At 37.2% G+C, this 24,646-nt stretch overlaps 1 protein-coding gene across 4 annotated transcripts in view; it reads left to right on the top strand.

The window, feature by feature from the left end:
- Dpp10 (dipeptidyl peptidase like 10) overlaps positions 1-24,646 on the top strand; it is a 1,497,630-nt gene that overhangs the window by 1,452,881 nt on the left and 20,103 nt on the right. For all 4 annotated transcript variants that reach the window (XM_036202538.1, XM_036202540.1, XM_036202537.1 and 1 more), the window contains 4 exons: positions 673-720; positions 9,577-9,675; positions 9,783-9,852; positions 23,792-23,986. In XM_036202538.1, the coding sequence (XP_036058431.1) occupies positions 673-720; positions 9,577-9,675; positions 9,783-9,852; positions 23,792-23,986 (412 nt within the window). The remainder of the gene's footprint in view (positions 1-672; positions 721-9,576; positions 9,676-9,782; positions 9,853-23,791; positions 23,987-24,646) is intronic.

Raw genomic sequence — 24,646 nt, 5'->3', positions numbered from 1 at the left:
ACAGTATGAAAGCATGCATTGTTAATCCCAGTGCTGGGGAAGAGAATCAGACAGACAGACCCTTGGAGCTGGCTGATATCCAGTCTCACCTACTTGGAAAATTCCAAGACAGCGAGAGACATTATCTAAAAGAATAATTAAAAAAAAGTGGCAACTGAAGATTCATGCCCAAGGTTGTCCTTTAATCTCTACCTGCACACAGATTGACCTGCTAGCACTGACTACCCATACCCATGCATACAAGGATTTGGGGAGTTATGTGAGCTTGCCTCCTTGAGCAGTGGCTCTGCCCCTTACTTTTTCTTTTGTCTCTTGACATCATGCCATACTCTTACATGGATGTGTTTAGAGAAAACTTGCAAGGACATATTAAAAAAACCTCGTTTTTTCCTTTAATGTAGTAGTGTACTTCTCAGATATGAAATACATACATACATCCCCTTGAAATGTAATGAGTGGCATAAATTATGTTTATGTTGATTCTGGGTTCTTGTATTTTTAGATGTAAAGTACTTCCATTTAAAAAAAAAAAGAATTCTGCCACATGGTCTTGATAATAAGCATAACTTAGGTCATAAACATGACCTTTGTCCATTCAGCCACCTTCCCAGACACCTTACATGATTTTTAAAAACCTATATATATATGTGTGTGTGTGTTTTTAAATTCCAGGTCCAAGGGTCCCAGTGGTCAGCCTCCACAGTACAGACAACCCATCAAGTGAGTGCCAAGGAGGACATCTTGGGAAATTTTGCTGGGTCTTGATCATAGGAACATTTTTCTTTTTGTTTGTTCACTTGTTTGTTTTAATTCTGGGTGTTATGAACTCTGTAACCTTCTTCAAAGGGTTCTTTAACATAAATAATGTTTTTAGAGGCCTTCAAGTTGATTTTATGGTATATTAATAAAACTGTAAAGGTAGTGGTTTGATCATGTTACAGCTTAAGTTAGTTCTTGATACCTGCTTTATCTACAACCAACAAAGAAAGATTGAAACCTATGTCCATTCCCTCCTGTTTGCCTTTGAGTTTATGGATAATTTTTGAGCCTCATGTAGGTTATGTTCTATAACACACCTTTTATAGAGATTATCATGATTCATAGGTCATAAATATATCTCTATATTGAAAATATTATTTGCTTATTTGCCTTGGGGGTAAGGGGCATGAGTTTCTCCTTTTTTCTTCTGGAAACAGAAAACATATTTTAATCCATTGGTTAATGTAATATGAAGCTTGGAGATAGTCATAAAATATTTGGAAAAATTATAAAATATTTTATGTGATTTATTTTATCTTATTTGTACCAGATATGCAAATGTCATTATGTACATTCACATACATGTATTTATGTGTGAATATTCTTGATTATTCATTTATATATTCACCCAACTATATTTTTGACTGTCCACCCCTGTTATTAAATAATACTGTAAAGGCTAGATTTTCACTGATAAGATGATTTTGAATTTAACAACTTGAAATAGAGTGGATGAGAAAGTATATAATCGTCAGTGTTTTTTCAAGATTTATTTATTCATTTTTTATTTTATGTCTACATATGTGTGTTTGTATACCTAGTGCATATGTATTTACACCATATGAGTGCAGAAGTACCCATGGTGGCTAAAAGAAGGCACTAGATCCTTTGAAACAGGACTGACAGTCAGTTGTGATCTGTCCAGTATTAGTACTAGGAAGAAAATCCAGGTCCTCTGCAAGATCAGTATGCATTCTGAACTGCTGGGCCATCTTTCCAGTCCCCAGTTGAGCTTATCTTAGAATGAATTTTTGTATTATATTCCTTTTTCATCCCTGTCTTTCATCTTTGTTTTCTTCTTTTGTTTCCTACATTTACAAAGTCAGAATTCTTATGCTCCAATGATTTATCATATGCTGTATAATATTTTAATTTTATTTTTATTCATGTGGATGTGAATGTATGCTGTGTGGGTGCAAATGCCAATGGAGGCCAGAAGAGTGTGCCAGATCCTCTAGAGGCAGACATACAGGTGGTTGTGAGCTACATAATTTAGGTATTGGGAACTGAACTCAGGTTTTCTGCAAAAACAATAGTTCTTGACCACTGAGCCATCTTTTCAGCCCTGTAAGCAATATAATCTTAATAGTAAATGTGTAGGACTCATTTGAGTCAGAGAACATCCTGAGATAACTATTTTTATCATTTCCTTTTCCATATAAAGAAACTGAGTCACCTTGAGATTAAATGACTTGGACAGAGCTTTATTAATACTTAATAGAGCCAGAAATCAAATGACGCAGCCTAAGCCTAGAATACTTTTCTGTCAGGGTTTTATCCTGAGTCACATTTACTGAAGTAGCAATCTTCATTAGATGGGGCTATAGATGGAAATATGTAAAACTGGAGGACATGTGCCATTCCAAGAAAAGAAAGGCAGTCCAGGCTCATTCAGTTGTACTATACAGAGATTCATTGCCTGCTCCTACAAAGATAGATCCTAAATTTGTGTTGTTTTCTTGTATGGCTGAAAGATAGCTCAGCATTTATTTCAATTTTTCATTGTTCCTTTATCCTCATCTTCAAAATATATCTTAAAGGAGATGTGCTATGTGATTGAATATGTTCACTACTTGTAGCAAAGATAATTAATTTTTGACAGTGATAATCCTTTTATTTCTGCATGTATATAGAGTTGTTAGCAATGTGTGTAAGAGTTAAGATATTCTATATTGAATTAAATTGGAATCACCTACTTACTACTTTGATTAAATACTATAATATGCATAATTCATAGAAATAGCAAATGTCTAAAATCAGCCCATGCCTTCACTTAATGTTAAGCATTTCAGTAATCAGAGCATCAGTTTTGGAAATCCTATTTATGAATGCAGCATCCAAGCAAAGACAGTTATAACAACTTCAGTTGAGTTATCCAAATAGAGAGAATCTTTAATTTTGTATATACAAAATCAATGTATGAAATGATTCCATCATCACCTTCTGAGAGAAGAAACATGGAAGTTAAGAGCTCTGAGGATCACTTTCATTGGAACAAAAGGACAAATACGTTTACAATAAGAGATATTTTTATGACCTATGACATCTGATAGTTGACGGCTCTTAGTGTCACATTGCATATTGGACCTCTGTCAAAAGATGACTCAAAGAACATTCTCGATGAGATATGGATTAAATTTTATTCTATTGTTACAAAGCTTTGTTTTTATAATATCACTGGCAATTACAGAATATTTCTCTGGGTAAGTTAGTAAATATTGCTAATATTCCCACCAAGAAGTCAACTGTGATTGCCTGCCTCATGATCAAGAAGTACAATTTTTAGTTGGCTGGATAGACAGAGGTCAAATGCTTGCTTTTCTTTTAAAGGATAATTATTTAGGAAGACCATGGTTTTATTTAATGGCAAGTGGGACTGGAGTTGAAAAAAAAATTATATATGAGACAGGCTTAACTATGCTCTGGGCCACATGAAGTAAAATATGGCATGAGAAGAAAACTGGAAAAAGTAAAACAAGACTATTTAACCAACATAGAAGCCAATGGAAAACAGAGTAAATAAAACATCAGCCAATATCTTTCCTAAGAAATTAATAACACAAAAGTTTTACTTTACTAATGACTATAGGAAGAGGCTCTTATAGTCATCCATTAAAAATATACAGAGAAAGGATTATAAAATCAGCAGCCTCAAATTTTTTCTATCTTCTTTTTCCTTTTGGTAATTAAAGCTAAGAAATAAATCTGAATATACATTTGTAAAATAAAGATATCAATGATCTTAAATTATATAAAATTGCAAGAAGATAAAGCTAAAGTGTTAGGACACCTTCTTAGCATACACAAAGTACCAAGTTCAATCACTGGCACCACATAACCTGGGTGTGGTGGTTCATACATCTGATCCAAGCACTCTGGACATATAAGCAAGAGGAGCAGAAGTTCAAGGTCATCCTAAGCTACATAGTGAGATCAAAGTTAACTGGGATCACAAGATTCTATTTCAAAAACAAAGCAAGATACAAGGTAACTGTCTCAGATATTCTGAGATTTCAATTTCACATGGTAACCTTTCAAGCAATTTTGTTGTTGTTTCGGTTTTAATATTTTCAAAATGCTCTATACGGAACATGCATTCCACATATAATAAAAAGAAATGTTTCATTAAAATATCCATGGACTTCAGACGTGACATAAATATCACATCCCTACATATGGGTTAATGTTTGAAACATCCTTTCCTCTTTCCTGTCCATATTCACACAGATGCATCCAAGGCAGATACACCCCATAGCTCCAGGCTTGGGTGTGGGCCACTTTTGTTGTCAGTTTGTAGGCAAGCAATGCGTCCCATAGAAAAACCAGGCAATAGTCTGTCTGACTGTCTGTCTGTCTTTCCTCTGCTTACAGCCATTAGCATTCCATTATGGAGGCTTCCCCTTAAACACCATTTTCTGTCCTCTGAATCCCATTAATGTGTGATTTGGGGGGCTAAGCTCCTCCATGATTGTGGTAGGTAAATCATGTCACTTCCTTTGTCCCCGCTGCCTGTTCCTTCCCTGTTGCCTGTTTCTTTCACTTTGTTTCTTTTTTCCAACCTCCCTATTTCCTTTCTTCTGTCTTCCATCTCTTTCCCTTGCTGCCTTTTAATTCTTTTCTCAATTTTTATCATCTTCTTTTTCATTCCCTTCACAATTTTATGTTCTCATTATTTTCTCTTTGCTCCCTTATCTTCACACTCAACTGAATGTCTTAGGGTTACCTCACCTTTAAATCATCTCTTGAGAACAAGTCATTTTTACTAAACCTATTTTCTAAATTTATTGTAATTTATGGTGTGACAATATTATTTTGAAATGTTTTAAATCTTTCTTAAATTTATTTTTTAACTACAGTTTAGTTTTCTGTGCTCATAGAGAGATATTTATTTCATGGGTAAATTAATTCCATTTAATTTAATAGAAAAATCCCAACTGCTGTTATAGTGATGTAATTAGTTTACTTGTAATTATGTTTTCCCCCACTGGTGATTTATAATAAGCCATATAAAATTACTACTATAATACACCCACATTGGTCCCCCTTGATGTTTGTATTCATTTACTTAATTATTAATTGTAGTACAATAAACTAGTGCACATTTATAAAGCAAAATATTAGCTATAATATGTATTTAGAGGCATAAAGATAAAAACTTAATAAACTTTAATGTCATGTCATTTGCACTAGCATTGTCAAGTGACGTTGGCACCTTGTACATGCAAAAAGCAATTGTTTTATCTATTCAATGTGCCTAAATACTAGTGTTTAGAGAACAAATAGTTAATGTTAGTGAACTGTAGAAGGTAAAAATTTGCATTTCTAGGGCCAGTGAGACTGTCCAGTGAGCAAAAGTACTTATTGCCAAGCTCATGTGTTCTAGTCCCCAGGCACACAAGGTGGAAGAAACTCTCAAAAGTCCTCTGATCTTCATGTGTGTGCCTTGGTATGCACATGCCTACATACATGGGCCACTGAATATCTCACTTGAAATGTAATTAAAATTTTGAAATATGGATTCACATTTTAAAATATACTCAGCTCAAAAAATATTTATTATGAAATATTTTTGATTACTTCTTTGAAAATATTACAGAATTTAAATACCACAAGGTAGTTGAGTTTTAGGAAGGTCGGATGGCACATTCTCCGCAATCTTTGTTATTGAGAACAATATCTAAGAAGCAGAAATTTGTTGAGAATGGGATCATACATAGAAATCATAACTCAATTGAATAAACAGAAATGTGGTGGAATATTTGTTTGCACTGACCATCCCATTCTGCCAGTAAGGTTAAACCTTGAATCAAGGGGCAGAGTCTACCACTGGCCGACTGGTTTGAGCCATGGAGATTTTGGAGGGCCAGATAGAGAGGTACAGGAAGAGAAAAGGAGAGGCCTAGGGAGACTTCTTGGTCTTTTCCATCTGGGACGTGGAGAGAAAGAGTCAGCCCATCATTTGTCTGCTGCTTTCTTGACCTAACAGATTTGCATCCCAATATTTACTCCCAAGTTTTTATTGATAATAGAATAACTTGATAGATCCATCATAGAAATTAATTGGTTGTGGTAGAATGTGACCATTTGTCTTGATTTCTGAGCGGAGGATGGAGCCCAATGGAAGAACACTCACATGGCATGTGTGAGGCATTGGGCTCCACAGAAAAGCAAACAACAGCAGCACGGTAAGTAGATAATTATAGTAAATGCAAGGATGGTCAATACTACACATAGGATGTGGTTTTATAAAGAAAATAAACAAATACAAAATATTTGAAATGAAAACAGAATGCAGAGTGATACGATCCAAGTAAGTATTGAAAGTTGCAGATTTAAATTATTAGCAAAAAATTAAATAAAACCAAAACCTTCCACTACTACATAAAAATAAGTGAAATCCATCATTGAACTTGTGTTGGTGATGGGCCAGTATCTGCATGTGGCTGTGATCAGAAAGGCAACGGGACTTGTAAAAATAGATTACAAAGTAATACTCAGAAATGACAAAAAATATTATTAAAAATATAAAATGAAGAAAATACAAGTAAGATAAATCCTAATTAAAAAACACATTGATGAACAGAAAAATCAAATTGCAGAAAGTCCATGATAGGGGGAAAATTATCAACAATAGAAAAGGGTGAGATCCACCCCATTGCACATAAGAGAGATAAAATGTAACTACATGAGTCTCATCAGACAAACCACATGTCATGGAACCATATATTTAAAATGCAAATAGAAAATAAAAGCCTTTACTCCTGTATTTCACACAATGCTTAATTAATGTACCACCAAGCTTACACAAGCTGTTCCCGAAAATTGAGACCAAGGCATACATGGTAGTACACACACTTAATCCTAGGGAGACAGAAGCAGGACAGTAGACTGGAGATAAACTTAGGTTGCAAAAAGAGTCCAAATCCAGCGTGGATCCATAATGAGACCCTGTCCAAGAAAAGAAGAACACCTATACCATCTATTACCTAATTTCCAAATTCAGAATCAAATCAAATAAAATTTCAAAAACAATCCTGGGTGAAGACTCATTTGGTGAAGTGTTTACCTGCCAGCACAGGGACCTGAGTTAAGTCCCCAGAATTGTCTTAAGAAAAGCAGAGCATTGTGAGGTCACACTTAATTCAAGTCTGAGCATGTGAAGGATCCCTGGAGCTCATTGGCCAATAAGAGACCACGTGGACCATAAGAGACCCTGTCTCAAACAACAACACAAAGGTGGACTGTACCTGAGGAAACAAATGAGGTTGTTCTGTGGCTTCTACAAGATAGATAGGCATGCGCGCTCACACACACACACACACACACACACACGAATAAAAGAGAGAAAAAAGAAAAGAAAAAAATTCTCAGGAATTTACTTATAAAACTAGTTTACTAGATATTACACTTAGAGACTAACATCTTATGATGTTTGCTAACATTATAAAATTTTTACCCATTCCACAATATTTAGAATGAGAATCACAAAGGATTTAGAAAATTAACATTTGATAAATTTGACAAACATTTAATAATACAATCATAACAATTTCAAATGGGCACTACAAAATATGTAAAGGGAATTCTTATATTTGATGATGGTATCCAAAAAATACTATAGCTGGCATCATGTGTAAAACTGAAAGACAGATGCTTCTGTGTGATCAAGAGAGGCAAGCTAGCTTTCTACAATCCTTTCTCTACAACATTCTGTTTTAAGTCTCAGACAGGACAAAGACAAACATAATAATAGCAAAATTGCCTTTATCCTTTATTTGCAGAAGACATAGTTTTATATGAGAAGATATTTAAAAATAAGCAAAAACCTACATATCACAAAGCAAACTATTAAGATGAGCTAAATTACCATGATTATAGATATTTATTCAAATATCTTATAAAACATGGTAAAGCTTAAAAATAGTTTAAAATACTTAGAATAACATTGATGTAATACCTAGGACTGAATCTAGTTAAAACATATGGCCCCTAAACTAAAAGCTATGGTATATGTCTGGGATATCTATATACAAATACACACACACACACACACACACACACACACACACACACACTTATTTTAGTGTGTAAAGTCTCCCCAAATGCATTTTTATATTAAACAAAAAATAAGTAAAATTTAGCAAGTTACTTATGTGCTTTTCATAGTCAATCAATTTAAAAAAAAATAAATTACATTTATTTGTTTACTGTGTGGCATTCTAATGTCACACAGCACATACGTTCAGGTCAGAGACAACTTACCCTCTTTTTCTACCACATAGGTTCTTAGAATCAGCCTTAGCTACTAAGACTTGAGGACATACATCTTTACCTGCTGAGCCTTCTCCCAAGACCATCAGTCAAATTTTAAATTTTTGTTTGATTGTTTGGTTTTTGTTATATTTTCAGTTCATCAGTGTCTTCTGCAGCACCTCATATTCTATTGGCATCATTTGAAAATTTTTTGCTCTTAGACTATAATTACCACATATCTCATATTTGGCATGTTTAATTTTGGAATATGATTTTGTGCTTTTTCCAGCTTATTGAACAGTTGGGCTATAATTTTAACATTCTCATTTGAGACTGATATTGTGTAGGTCATTTCTGCATTGTTCATACTGACTACATTTTGTTCTCCTTCTGAGTTTTTATATTGGTATCTAAATGATTCAAATTTTATCTCATTTATTGTTAGATACTTTTCTAATCTTTTAAATACCCTAAAGGAGAATAGTAACATGATAAGACTTTGATTTTGAAATGTAAATGGTAACTCTGATGTACTGGAACAAATGGGAAGAAATTCACTGAAATGAGGAAGTTCAGTTGGAAAACCTTTGTAGTAATTTAGGAGACAAACTAGAAATCTCCCTCAGTGCATGCCATGAGACCTGACAAGTAGTAGCAACCTGATGACATTTTGTGATAGTGGATTGATTCCTGGTTATTGAATAAACGATAGTTGCTCATATGCCACTTTGGGTTTGCAGAATGCTTGGTGTAAGGTTTTATGATTGAAGAATTGACCATACTCAACTTAACTAGTTCTCTCCTTAACTCAACTCCAGCTCCTACTCTTCATGTACTCCCTTCAACTTCATGCCCTTTTCTTATTCTAGAATCCACAAAGATCACTTTATGTAACTCATAAAGTGTGGAGTACTCTTGGGTGTGGAGATATCCACTAGAGCATGATCAACTATCCAGGGCCACACCTTTGAAAAAAACTTTTCTCCCCACTTGCAGTCAGTAGCTCCCTGGCTATGTATGAATGGGCATTTTTGAGCCCCTCACCACTGGAATGTTCGCTGGTTGACCTTGTCCAGAAACTCACCAAGACTGTGAGTTCATGAGAGCAGTGGTTTCTGTCATCTGTCATGTCCACATGACACTGTTTCATTTGGGGCTACCTTGATTTCTGGTTCTTACAGTCTTTCTTTCCCATCTCCCACAATGGTCCCTGAACCTTGCGGGTATGATGTGGATGAACCTTATGGATGAGTGATTCACAAATATTTCTTTTCTGGTTTCCAGAGTATTTCATCTTGGAAAGCAACTCTCTGATGAAAGAAACCATCCAGAAGAAGAAGCTCGCAAAGTCAGAGATTAGAATACTTCACATTGATGACTATGGTAAAGTTTGGTGCATGCTACATCCTGCAAGAACAGCTTTCTCTGAATCTTATATTTTTACATTTAAATGACTCTCCGTCTTTAATATTTTGCTCTTTCTCTAAAAGAACTTCCTTTACAGTTGTCCTTTCCCAAAGATTTTATGGAGAAAAACCAGTATGCTCTTCTCTTAATAATGTAAGTATTTTATTTTTTATCGAAATAAATGGATCTAAAGATTTCATAATTATGTGCTTGTGCTTCAGATGACAGCTTTATTAAATGAACAATAGAATTATTCTTGTTTAACTAGTGTCCTAATTTCATTTCTGCTTTTGGGATAAAGTATCTTGAGGAAAAGCAACTTAGGGAAGAAATGGTTTATTTGGGTAATAAGTCCAAATAACAGCCATCATTCAAACAGCTACTTGTTTCCCATCCAAAGTCAAAAGCAGAGAGAAATCCATCCATATGTGCTTGCTTGTTTGTCTATGCTTTGCTGAATTTCTCCACTATTATTCAGTGCAAAACCCTTACCTAGGAAATGGTATTGCCACGATGGAATGGGACTCCCACATCAATCAACAAACAGTGCTATCCCCTATAGACAGGTCCGGAGGCCAACATGAGCCAGATGATTGCTCAATTAAGACTCTCTTCCAAGGTTATTCTAGTTTGTGTCAATCAGAAAGCTGAAAAGTCTTCACCAAAATTTGGAGCTGTCATTTATATGGGTTTTTTATGGAGACCATCACTGAATGTTGTGTGAGAATGTTTAAATTTTTGGTACATCTTCAATCCTGTAATGAATCTGATTCTGTTACTGGGAATGGTGACACTGGTTTGTGTATGTCTGTTTAGTGATTATTGAAGCACTGTGATCCCAATCAGTATTTTTGCAACAACAAACATAGTAATTGGTTATGTCTGTGTTACCCTTTTATTTCATATTCCTTGACTTGTGGCCAGAGAAAGCAAGACTGTGTTTAGGAAACCTGAGTTTTAGAATGTTGAGCCTTACAACTGAAATTATTCATACTTTTTTTGTGAGGTCAGGATGGTACTGACTTCAGCATGGTGATCCTTAGCATCTTGTAGTAAATGATGTCATGCTGATGGATCCGTGAGTGCCTGAAGCTTATTAATCACTGATTTACTGTGAAGCCTGGTAGCATATTGATCCACTGTGCTTTATATTATCCCGAATTATGTTCAGGGCCTTAACAGGCATATGAAAATATAAAAGTGTCTTTGTTTACAGTATATACAGGACGACTCTTCTGGAGCTTACCCTGCTTTTGTTTAAAGTCTAGCTTGCCACTTACTTGCTGCAGGTCTTTAGGAAAGTGACTGAACTTCCTCATGGTAATTCAGCATATGATGTGCCCCTTTTACAGGTTAAGTGAAATGGATTACATGCTTTGTCCCATGTCTCCAATGTGCTCCATGAATACATATGATTCATATACTTGGAATGGTGGTTTGCCCTGACTTTATTTCGGTATTTTTATTATGTAACTAATTTGTCACTCTGTGTATGTGTGTGTGTGTGTGTGTGTGTGTGTGTGTGTGTGAGCTGGCCAACCAGCTGGCCTCAGGGACCTATATTTCTCTACTTCCCAACTCTGGGATTACAAATGTGTACCATTATCACACTGGGGATATTTTATATAGACATTGAGAGATCCAGACAGTTTTTTGAGCCTCATAGCCAGAGGATCTGCAATCCTAGTGGTGGCTTTCTCAGACACCTTTCATTTGCTCTTTATTAATTCTTCTGCTCCTCCTTTTCACCAATTTTCTTCTATGCATATGATATATTGAGGAAATTACTAATCACACTAAAATAAGAAAATCTTGGAAAATCTAGCACTTTTTTTGTGTTAGTCACTGTTATTATAATAATTTCCCTTGGAGATACATAAATAACATCTACTCCTCCTTCTAATATCTCAGAACAAACTTACATATGACTTTCTCCATTTCCAGGAGGATTTAATGAATTCATTAGGTTTACTTACAGGGCAATGGGGGAGGGATTTAGGGAAGGAGCATAGGTGATCTTTTTCTAAGTTATGGTTTCTATTGCTGTGAAGAGACACCATGACCATGGCAACTTTTATAAAGAAATGCATTTAATTGGGCCTGGCATACAGTTTCAGAGGTTAAGTCCATTATCATCATGGGGGTGAGCATCGCAGCATGCAGGCAGACAGGTTGCTGGAGCTGGTAGTCCAGCATCTTGTAGGCAACAGGAAATTGACTGACACACTGGGTGTTATCCTGAGCATAGGAAACTTCAAAGTCTTCCCCCACAGTGACACACTTTCTAACAAGGTCATACCCGCTCCACAAAGTCACACCTCCTAATAGTGCCATTTCCTATGAGATTATGGGGACCAATTATATTCAAATTACCACAGCCTTAAAGCAGCCACTCAGGAAAGTCTATTCCCAGCAGGTTTGATGACTTCATGTAGCTGCTCTCCCCTCACCCCTCCCAACCTATATACTCTAGTCCCTCCCCAACACTCTATGCCAATACAATTGGAACAGAATGGCATGTAACTGGTAAGTGTGACTAAAGGCTTGGATAAGGGTCCCATGACTCTCTTCTCCCCCTCTTCTCCTATGAGCAGGCCCAGCAAAACTGAAAACAGTGACAGGTTGTCTAGAAGTATAATCCTGTATCACAGTCACATTGTCCTTTGGTAATAGGGATTTTGTTGTCCTTGTTGTTGTCTCAAATCCACTAAAAATTAAAGTTTCCTCAAGAAAGAGACCCTAGGAGGCATCCTTCAGGGTACCATGACCTTTAAGATGGACGATAAGGAATGACATTGTATCTGGGGTGTGCTTCCTTTATTCAAATGGATATGGAGGCAGTTACTCATGCTTCCATACCTCCCTGCTGCAGAGAAGAGGTGCTCACTGTGGAAAGCAGACCAGACCTTCAGATGTTTTCTGTTTGATGAGGGATGCTAACTTGATCTTCTTGGCTTCAAACTTGTCCTTTCATCTAGTTGATTTTGACCACATAAGGATGCAAACCTTAAATCAAGAAGTTGATTTAAAAATCTGTTGCATTGGAAAGGACCACCTCAGTTTCTTTTAAGAGGCACAGTAGTAAATACATTGGCTGAGACTGGCTTCCAATTGGAGGTCTTAGGCTTTCCAATACACTGCTTAATGGTTCTAAGCTACTGCTATATTGTAAACAAATTGGGACTAATAGTGTGTCCTTACATATGCACAGTGTGTAATGCATTTTATATGCATAATATTTATACAAAATGAAAGTGTCTGGGCATAAATGCTTGCACTTAGTGTTTAATAAATTCTAAATATAATCATACTTGTTTAATAAATTGTATAAAATCATAGTGTTATCTGGGACATAAACACTTTCAGATGGTGCTTAATAGGTTGTAAGTATAATCATGCTTTTATTAAAGATAGTGATATTTAACACATTTAAATCCAACAGTATAAATATGAAATGTGTGATATAGGACCTATAAAGTTATTTAGTAGGTGGTTACTGTGAGATCAGATGAAGTAGTAGAGTCAGACTCATTGACTTAACATTGCCACGTTCTGGCTTGCTGAAGCAGGGACTGCAAGCAGGTATTTCATTCTGACTCCTGTTTCTGCCTTTAGATACTGCTTGCATTACATATTAACGCACTTTATTCCAACTCCTCAGTTTTAAGCTATCAGTTATCAGAAATTGTGCAGAATATATCACATGTAAACCAATAATGTATTCTTTAATTTCTATTAATGAATATAATCATTTCTAGAACTTTATGCTAAAAACATATAGACAATAGCAAGCATAAAGGTGTTTTTTTCAAGCTTTTTCTTATATTTGCCTAATATGATCATCTCCATTCACATGAACTTTTTTTGTATGTGGAGCTGAGGATCGAACCCAGGGCCTTGCGCTTGCTAGGCAAGCACTCTACCACTGAGCTAAATCCCCAACCCTCACATGAACTTTCTTGAAAGTGGCATTAATTCATTTTTCTTTTTAACTGAAAAATTCCACTGCATGGGGAGTTGAGTGAAATTGCTTGGAATTGAAGGACACACTTTTTCCTCCTAAGAGTAAACTCTATTTTCTAGTGATGAAATGGTTTCCCTTTCTAAAACTGTAATAGTTGATTGTGTTTTCAGTAATCATGGGTTAAATATTGCTGAGGAGAAAACAACCAGGCTTCTTCCACTTAAGTCATAAAGAATGACTTAGTAACTATAGCATCTCCTTTCTTGCTGTTTTGTGCAGTAGAACTGGCCTACAAAAAGACAGAAATCTTTCTTGGTCTGAAAAGCTTGGTGATATCCAGAAATATAGTTCAGTTCATAAATTATTTTCATAGCATGCATGAGGCCTGGCTTCCAGCCTAGGTGCTGCATAAAGCAAGACTGATGGTACAGGCTTGTAAGCCCAACACTCAGGATGAGAAGAGAAAGGATCAGAAAATCAAGGAGATCTTTGAGCTATATTGTAAGTGTGAGGCCAGTCTAGGATACAAGAGATCCTGTTACAGAAAAGTAAATATATCAATCAATCAATAGTATGATTGTCATTGAAGTCATGGGACTGTATTCCTTACCCTGATCTTTTGATTCTTTTGATTGATTTTGTTGCCTCTAAGTTCTGTAACAGCAGATGACCTATCTAAGTCCTTCTGTTCTAGGTTACCACTCTGCTTCCTGCTTGACTTTCTGTCCTTTAGTGTGCCCCCAGATCCTCTCTCTCTGGTGTCTTTTTGCCTGCTGTAAGGAAAAATGTTGAGACTTTATACTGCATGACATTACCCTCACAACAGCCACCAGAAACTGGCTCTTCTAGTTAAGAAACCAACTGATCCTAGCCAAGGACACTTTTCTGATCTTGGCTCAATATATATTTGCTCATGCTGCCACAGTCTTCGCCCAACTTAAGAAGGTCTAGTAGTATTTTATTTAAAGACATATTTTGAGATAATTCTCTGCATGTCCTTGTTTTTAATATATAACCAAAGCAGAGAATAGTCGGTGCTTCACTTTTCCATCTGTTAAGCAAGCAACTCTTTCCTTTGTATTGTGTTGCCTTAACACACTCATTGGAGAATAATCATGCCCCATGAATATTGAGAGAATGCATGAATGAATGAACAAAAATGAAAAACAACTACAACAACAAATGAATCAATCAACCATAAAAGTTTTCAAGAATAAAGTGAATTGAAGAAAGACACTATCATAAATAATCTGAGCACTTACAACATGTATTAATTTAGCCTTAGAGGTGAATCAGTTTCTCATTTCTTTAGATTTTTCTGAATGATGCTGAAAATTGATGCTTCCACATGTCCTCACTATTTGACCTTATAATTTTCCTGTTGAAGTTGTAGTCTTTGTTTTTGTTTTTTTTCGAGACAGGGTTTCTCTGTGTATCTTTGCGCCTTTCCTGGAACTCACTCTGTAGCCCAGGGCTGGCCTTGAACTCACAGAGATCCACCTGGCTCTGCCTCCCGAGTGCTGGAATTAAAGGTGTGCACCACCACCTCCCAGCAGAACTTGTATTTTTAGGCTAATAAGAGTTAACATCAGCTACCATTACTTTATTTTACATACATCATTCTAAATATGTATAGATACCATACATGTGTGATGTACATATGCATGTTCCCATACATATAGATGAACCTACATGTGGGAACATATGAGAGGTTCAAGAATAGCATCAACTTTCGTTCCCCATTACTCTCCTCCTCAAGGGTCTCTTTCTGAGATTTAGGTTTGGTCTACCTAGCCAGTTTGTCCCAGGGAATCTGTTCTCTGAAATCTATCTCCTGTCTTTGACTCTAGAGCCTGGAATTACAGGCAGGCCACCATACTGGCTTGCCTTTTTATCTGGGTGCTAGGGGTCTGAACTTCAGTCCCCATGATTGCCTAGAAAGGTCTTTATCCACTGAACCATCTTCACAACCCCCTATGTTTAATTCTTAGATAATCATGCGTGCACATAATTTGTTCCTATCCTAATAGGAGAAAACTAAGAATAGAATATGTCATGTCTGGCATCCTCAGAATCAAAAATCAGGACAAAATTATTTCCTAAAATGAAATTGAATTTATTTGTTTATATCAAGCTCTATGCTTCTAATATTACCTATCATGACCTGCCAGTATATTTTTCCTTATTATAATAATTACTGGATAATTATCAATGAATACAGAATTGAATCTGAAGAGTTTTATATCTAGTCAAGCTCTTTTGTTCTGTGTTCTTCCCACGTCACAGTTCACAATACTTTGAAATGACACTGCAGTAAATCTAAGAGCTCTCTCTAGACCATAGCTTTTGAAGTCAAATACCTCCAACTGGTGTCCCTGAATGGGGACCATGTATTTGACACTTGGGCTTTTGGAGCTCATTCTAGATTCTAACCACAGGAACACCAAAGAGCCAAGCATTGAAATCAGGGATTTTAGAAGCTTTTTTCTTGTAGTCTTGATGCAATGCTAAGATGGTAACTGTAAGAAATAACATCTATTACCTCTAAATGCTGATACCCTGGGAACCATTGCACATGGACCACAGTGATGTGTCTTCTATGGTGATGGGAACTCCTTTAGCGCATATGAAATATCCCACACATGATATGGGAACTTAAATAATGCCCACCTATTTAATGTGTAGTTCATAGCACATTTTCTTCTTTTTTCTACAAAGTAATTTTCTCACATACTGGGATAAGAACAGAGTAGGTATCATAATTCTTTTACAGGTGAGAACAACTGAGAACATGAAATTATAGGTAGAGTCCCATATGGTGACTATTTATTTAGAGATGAAACATTATCAGGAAGAACTCAGTGGATAGGGTGCTTATAGCCAAGCCTAAAGACTTCAACTTGATTCCCCAGGTAGAAGGAAAAAGATTATTCCTGAAAGTTGTTCTGTAACCAGTGTATATAAACACACACACAAATAAACAAATGAAGGAAATGCATAAACTCAGAAAAAAGTCTCAGAATAGTGTAGTCAAGTAAGAGTTGTTCAACATCTTCATCTCTTAGTTCTATGCTGGTTAAGAATTCTGGTTTCTTTGTAGAAATGAGCTTCGTATGCCTAATATTTAAGTGAGTATATTCTGAGCAATTTTTATAATTGCATTAATGCTAAAAGCTGAAATTATCTAATTATCAAGTTTTTTTTTTTTTTTTTTTTTTTTTTAGTTCTGTGTCTCAATGTATTGATTTGTTAGATGGTTCTGCTATTGGCCACTGTTCATCATTAGCATTGTGCTGCGATTTTGTTTATTTGATACAGTAAAGTAAGAGAGGATTAAACATTTGTGTTAATACCTCCATATTCTATTAATAAATTGATTCCTAGAATCCAACTAGATGAGTAGGAAAACAGAATGTTATAATTATCAGAAATTGTCAATGATGCTCTAACTAGTATCAAGTACACTCTCAAGGTCTGAATAAAAACAAAAATAATGGATTTTAGAGGCTGTTTGTGAATGTGGCCTGACTGAACAAAGGTTTGTAGAAAGAAGCTAACATACAAGCACTCTTCAGCTGAGATTTATTAGGAGAGACCTTCATAGTCATGGACAGCCATGGTCATCCCCTGAAGTGCCAGAGAACTGGAAGAGAGGCAGAGAATGCATGATGGCCATAGTCCTTGAAAGGAGAGACTCCCATCCAGAACAGGAGAGCCCTAGGAGAGACAGCTGTCATGTGGAGGATGATGGTGAGCTCTGAAGGCAGAGACAGATCTCTTAATTTTCAGGAACAGATGGAGTGTCAGAATTTTGTAGATTTACAGTGGATGAGAAAATTTCACACTTCATAAACGAAGCCACATCCCATGTGTCATGGGGGTGAGCATTGAGTCCCACACTGGGTGGGACTGTAGTCCAAAGCAGTCCTTTGGTTCTGAGGAGCTTTCCCTCTCCTTAGTTTCTTCTTAGGCCTGACTTCTCTAACAGTCACAGACACAAATGGTCACAAACAGTCCTTTGTCCTAAGTGGCAGGCATAAGGGGACTTAGCTTGATTTTTTGGGGGAGAAAAAAACAGGCACCTAGTGGGTCTTCAGTTTAATAGTGTATTGTCTGTTAATTCACTGTGAATTCACCGTCAATCCAGATCTCTTTCCTGCAAATTGTGTGTCTCAATATTGTACTCACAGGAGTCCCATGATGAATCAATTACACTTTTTACTGAGTTTGTTGAGGAAATTGTCACTTGCTTGTTTTATATAGGTACAGTATTCTATTTTTGTTACCAAACTTGGGGTCAATATCTATATGCTCCAGGAAGTCAAGTATGGACTACTCATCCTTGAGAAGCCAATGGAACATCTGAATTATTAGAAGACATAGCAGAAACACTAGATCTATCCAATGTGGCCACATTGGAAAGAGGGATAAAGAAATCCAGTGGCCCCTTCAAGCCCATCTCCCATGTCCTGAAGAAAAATTAAACTTTATTTACTGGACCAGGGATATGCACATCTAAGCAGTCATGGGCAGAGTATTGTCCTGTCTGCCTAAAACACTATTCCTTAGTTCCAGTCTCATCTGGAAAGTGGGTCTGTCATGTTCTTAGAACTGTGTGATATTTCTTAGAGGGAGACAAGCACCCCTCTGTTCCGCTCGGGCTGACAGTCTTCTCTTGTTTTCTTCCAGTATGAGATTCTTGGGGAAATTCCCATTTCTTGTGGTCTGTTGTTTCAGACTCTTCATTTCTGTCAGGCTAGTCACTCTTCCATCCTGCCCTGTTAGGTCACAGGCCCTCTACTCTGCTGCTGTTTGCTCTTCCCCAAATTCAAGCCACACTTCCTATGGTCTTGCTCCGGACAGAGCTGGAGAGTACAAACAGGCCTCAAGTTGCCCTTAGAGTTTACTTTTTTCCCTTACTGTGGAGAGCAAGGCCTACACAAGAGGCCTCTGTTCCAAGCCCAACCCTTTGTCTAGCCTGAATGCCCTCCCTCCTTCTGCCACTGTAGACAAGTCTAGTCTTCTGCTGCCAAGTCTCAAGTGACCCATCACCCCCAACCTTTCCCAGGTTCCCAATCCTCTAACCCCACTGACTGAGCAGTCCCCACAGCCAGAGCATAAGGTACCTTGAATTGTTGCCCCAGTTCTTATCAAAAATGTCCTGACTCCTGGAATTAAGGATATGTTGCAAGGCATGGAAACCTATAAGAATGAGGAAGTCTCTTTGGTCCCTGGAACAGAAGGTTTCCCCTCCAGAACCCATCCAGCTGCTCATGGCATGGTTCTGAAAACCCTCCAAAGTTGTTTGAGTACCTTCCATTGAAACTGATAGCATCATTTCCTATTTATACATACTCTATTTTTAAATTTTATTTTTTTGTGTGTGTATGTATCTATTTGTATGTACATATGTGTGCATACATACATAGAAACCAAAGGTGAGTATCAGGTGTCTTCCCTTCTCTCTACCATGCTTTTTAAGACTAGGTCTCTCAAAATACTTGGAGCTCACTGACTCCAAGGAAGTAACTGGATGGCAAGCCTCAGGAATCTCCCTCTCTTGGCACACTGCTTGGATTAAGGGCATGAATGACCATGACTCTCTTTTTCACATGGCCTGTAAAGATTGCACACAGGGCCTCATGTTTGTGTGTCAAGCACATTACTGACTGAGGCATCTCCTAATCTACTTCCATATTCTTTTAGCCAGTGCATACAATATTTTTCACTCTAATAGCTAAGAGGTGTACAGTCATTGAATCCTTATCAAGAAGGGAGTGGATGCTTCTGTCCCTGACATGCTTGTAAATTGCACTGTGGTACCATTTAATGGTAAGTGATGCAGGTGTAATCCTTTCAAAGTGCAAATGAACTGAAAAAGGATGTTCTAGCTCTGGGATGATGTAAAAATTTAAACAAATGAAAGAAAAGATCTTCTCGCCTCCTTCCCTTTCTATTCCCTCCATGATGCCATTAGAAATTATCTCAGATGAAATTGGCCAAAGGATAAGAATTAATGTAGTGAAACTTGACAGCAGATATCATTAGAAGATTGTGTTTTTTTTTTCCCGTGCTTATTCTATGTTTTCTACCTGGGAGATGTCCCCAGGGCCGTTTTCTGTTGGTTCTATTCTGTTATTTCACGTGCTGTCTAGGATGTTTATCCCAAGGTTAATTTCGTGTGTATAATACTAACAGTCTATTTTTGAGTTTTAGGCCTGGCTCATTAATAACCATGCTGTTCACTGTTTCAACCTGTGTAGTGATGAGAGTTCATCTTTTGACTCCATGTTGTGATTTGAATAGCAGGATGCAAAGAGGTGGATTCTGCATTTCTTATGCTCTCATGCGAGTTTTTTTTTTTTTTTTTAAACAATATTTGTATCTGGCTAAGGAGATAGTGCTGGATCCTATTTAGAGAAAAGGCAAAATGGTATTCAGTGCCCTTTAAGGCAAGGAAGAGAGTCTTTAATGGATAATCATTGGTCAAGGCATGAAGCAGTCTGGTCTACCAAAAACACAAAGCAAATGAGAAATGTGTGACCCATAATGTAGGGAGGAATAAAATAAAGTTTCTATTACACTAATGCACATTATTTTGTCATTCATAAAGAAATGTTTATTTTTATTATGTCTCTGTGGGGATATAGTATGTGCATGTGAGTACAGATGCCATAGAGACTAGAGACTGCCAGATCCCCTGAGCTGGAGTAATAGACAGCTATGAGTCATTTTAGTGGGTGCTAGAAACCAAACTCTGGTCCTTTACAAGAGCAGTAAGTGCTCTTAACTGTTGAGCTGTCTGTCCAGTCACCATATTTTTAAGATAAATAATAAATAGTGTATTAAATACAATACATTCTTAAATTTAAAATACAGAAAAGAACCAAAGTGTTACCATGGTAGCCTTCCCCTGGAGTCTTCCTTGGTGGCTTGCGGGTGGTATCACTGTCTGTTTGTCCTCCTGTGGTACTTGTTCTTAACTCTGCTTTGTTGTACAGGTGTCCAAAGTATTTTTTATGTTTCCAAATTTCAACTTACAAAGCACCAATGAGATTGGATTCCACCAACCCCAGGAGCCCAGTTTACTTTCTCTGTCCCTTTAAATGTTCTATTCTGAATATAGTCACATCTTGTAGTACCAGGGATCAGGAATTCACTGAATGTACTTTAGAGGATAAATTCCTCACATACCAGCATTTATTTTGCCCATAACCACTTATTTTCCTAAATTTTTAGCTCCATACTGTAAGTAAGGGACCAATAAGAAACCATCCAAATGGCTGCTCCATGATTGGGGGTAAGGTTTTTATTATAGGTAAGAGAGAATAGGAGCATCTGAAAGAGTCCAGAGCAGAGAAGAAAAGAAGCAGACAGATGATGGCCAGCATTATCTGTAAGATAAGCAAAATTGGTGGGGGTGAGAGGGGTAGGGTTGCTGTTATATAGAGAAGCAAGAATAGTGAGGGTGAGTGCGGGTATGTTTGCTGTTATTATAGAGACTGAATGGATATCTGGGAGGAGGGAAGCCTGTAAACTGTAACAGCCTGGGAGGTAGTGTAGTAGAATTGGGGAGAAGAAAATGGCTTGGAAGCTAGTATGGTCTTTGAAAGGTATAACACGTATATGTGAACAGGGACTGAAGGAACCTGAGGGGGCCTTTGAAAGGCATAACAAATATATGTGAACAGGGACTGAAGGAACCTTGGGGCAAGCATGGGTTTTGAAATGCAGCAACAGGTATATGACAAGGGAATTAGACCTTTCTGGCAGGCAGAAACCCATTTTACATATTCCTGAACAAAGGCTGGGTGTAGGCTTTTAGCAACCTTTCTATAGCACAGTTTCAGAATAGCCAAGACTGTCATTTCTTAATGTAGGCGCTGGCTTTGGGAATTTAGGTAATTGGAGTTCCCTTTGGACTTCACACATACAAGTGCTGTGTATGCTCAGTGCTTAATGTTCCTGGGGTTGTTTATTGGCTTTCCTCTTCTCTTCTCTTCTCTTCTCTTCTCTTCTCTTCTCTTCTCTTCTCTTCTCTTCTCTTCTCTTCTCCTCTTCTTCTTCCTTCCTTCCTTCCTTCCTTCCTTCCTTCCTTCCTTCCTTCCTTCCTTCCTTCCTTTCTTTCTTTCTTTCTTTCTTTCTTTCTTTCTTTCTTTCTTTCTTTCTTAAATATGGTGACCTAGAAGCATATTGATGAGGAATGTTCAGTGGGTTGGTGTCTCTGTATGAGCACATATGTAATGGTAGAAGAAAGATGATCTGGTACTTTCCCTCTGAAGAGTGAGTTGTAAGGAGAGGGTTCTTGGAATGTAGTCCTGGTAACAATGGAGATCTTTTCAGAATGAGGTATTTAGATGCTCTTTAGATCAATTACATGTGTGACCTGTGTAACCTGTGCCTAATTTTGTTACTAGTTAAACTAGATGAGGATGATGAGGATGGTGTGATAATAATGATGATGATTATAATAATATTTATAATGAAGATGATGATGTTGTCAACAAGTGATGATAATGGTGATAGTTGTATAAACTGATAACATGGCCATGACTGTTCCATGGTATGGTTAAGGGAAAAGTTTTTTTTTTTTAGACATGAAGGAGAGAACAGCCAGAGACATCTGGAAATGTCCAGAGCAGAGAGAGAGAGAGAGAGAGAGAGAGAGAGAGAGAGAGAGAGAGAGAGAGAAAGTAGAATGAACATGTCCAGGAGATTGGATCTGGCCAAAAGGGATGCAGGAGCACAGCAGAGCAAAGATAGACAGACAGAGTAAAAGAGGAAAATAAAAAGAGCATGGGCAAAACAGAGCAAAAAGAGAGCCTAGCATAAATAGCAGGGTTATAAGGAGAATTCTTAGCGTTGGTGGAGGGAAACCATGAGCTGGAGAAGCTTAAGGTAGGGACGCAGGAGACAAGAGCTGAGATAAGTTGGGATGCCAGAGTGGATTTTGAAATGTGGAACAGGTACTTGTGATACTGAGGAAGGCTGACCGCCATCATGTACTTTGGTATGCCAATAGGCACCATAGATACCCATTTGTCCCTGCTGTCAGTTGTAAGGGAAATGGCTTCTTTGGGTACAGAGGAGCTGGCTTCACAAGTTCCTGAGGAATGCTGACTTTCATCATCTAACTATCAAAATTTGGGGATATGGGGTTTCCTTAGGACCTAAAAATAGATTAATGATGGCTATAATGATGTTAAGGAACATGATGATAATGATGATTTTTGTGGAGGTATGATAGAGATCAAACACAGGATCTCCCACTAGTTGGACAAGACCTCTGTGCTGAGTCATACCTCCAATACATGTGATTTTTATGGAAAGCTTCCTATCTCCATTTTCTATAGTCTAGAAAATTAAAAAAAAAAAATCAGCACTTGAATCAGACAGTGTAAAGTCATGCTACTTCTCCCCAGTGGAGAAATGATTCAAGCTCTGTAATTTTCATGTCCACCTTGACATCTGCATTTCAAATTTTTCAGACATTTGTTTTTCTGCTTCCTTTCCTGGCTGTTAGCTTGAAAGCTGAAAAAAAACTTCTCCTTTTACTATTTGCTTAGCTTCTCAGTGAGAATTCCATCATGGACAGGAAGAAGACCCTCAGGAAATATTAATACAATATTTTCTTCAGAGTCTAACATTCTTTAAGGTTGTACAGTTTCTGTTAAATTATATGAAGTTTTCATGGCTGAGGTAGCACTCTCTCAGACCCTTCAACTCTTGTAAACCATAGGTAAGACATTTATTTCTAGAACCCCATTGAAGACACTCAGTAAAAAAATAGACTTGTCTGTCAGATTGACAGTCATTTTTCAGAAAAGCCTTTTAAAAGGACCACATATATTCTCCATTTCTTCTCTTTGAAAAATGAGTCAAACCAGGCTCAGCTATGTAGTTTTAAGGCATGCTTACAGCTCATCCTTGGTACTCTGTATTTCAAACTTTATGTAGGGAAAATGGTTTGTCATCAAGAATTAATGTTTAGGCTTATCAAGTATTAACCAAAATGTTAATAGCTAACATAGATGATTTCCATACTGGTTAGCCAGTTAGTATGAAGGTGAAGCCTTCTACCAGACTGCCAATTGCTTTTCATTTGATCAAGTATACTCATATTTGCAGGAATGAAGAACCAGGAGGCCAGATGGTGACAGATAAGTTCCATGTTGACTGGGATTCCGTTCTTATTGACACTGATAATGTCATTGTAGCAAGATTTGATGGCAGAGGAAGTGGATTCCAGGGCCTGAAAGTTTTGCAGGAGATTCACAGAAGGATAGGGTCAGTAGAAGCAAAGGACCAAGTAGCAGCTGTAAAGTAAGTTGGTCATGCCTTCCTGTTGTTTTCCATATGTGCATAGTCTATGTAATGTGACACACTAATCACTTAAAGATGTCTGTTTGTGGCTCTACCAATTTGCTAAGTTGAACATGTAGCTTTCTTGAATTTTTTCAAGCATCTATCCCACTTAGTGTCATCATAAAAGAATAATTAGAGTTATTCCCTGTAATTAGAATTTACTTTGGGTTTATGGAAATGTCAGAAGTAGTACACCACTGTATCACTTATTGACAAAAATCTACATTGTCTAATATGTCCACAACTAATTATAATTCTCTCTTTGAAATATCATTACGTTTTTTGAAAAGTTATTTACACTGTGTGTGTGTGTGTGTGTGTGTGTGTGATGTGTGTGTGTGTATGTGTGTGTGTGTGTATGTGTGTGTGTGTGTATGTGTGTGTGTGTGTATGTGTGTGTGTATGTGTGTGTGTATGTGTGTGTGTGTGTATGTGTGTGTGTGTGTGTGTATGTGTATGTGTGTGTGTGTGTATGTGTGTGTGTGTGTGTGTGTATGTGTGTGTGTGTGTATGTGTGTGTGTATGTGTGTGTGTGTGTATGTGTGTGTGTGTGTGTGTGTGTGTGTGTGTGTGTGTGTGTAGGTGAGTACAAGCTCTGACACAGATGGAGAGCTCTGA

The sequence above is a fragment of the Onychomys torridus genome, chromosome 11 (genome assembly GCF_903995425.1).
Source record: "Onychomys torridus chromosome 11, mOncTor1.1, whole genome shotgun sequence".
Taxonomy (NCBI): domain Eukaryota; kingdom Metazoa; phylum Chordata; class Mammalia; order Rodentia; family Cricetidae; genus Onychomys; species Onychomys torridus.
Note: the sequence above shows the minus strand (reverse complement) of the source record. Positions and strands in the feature narration are given on the sequence as shown.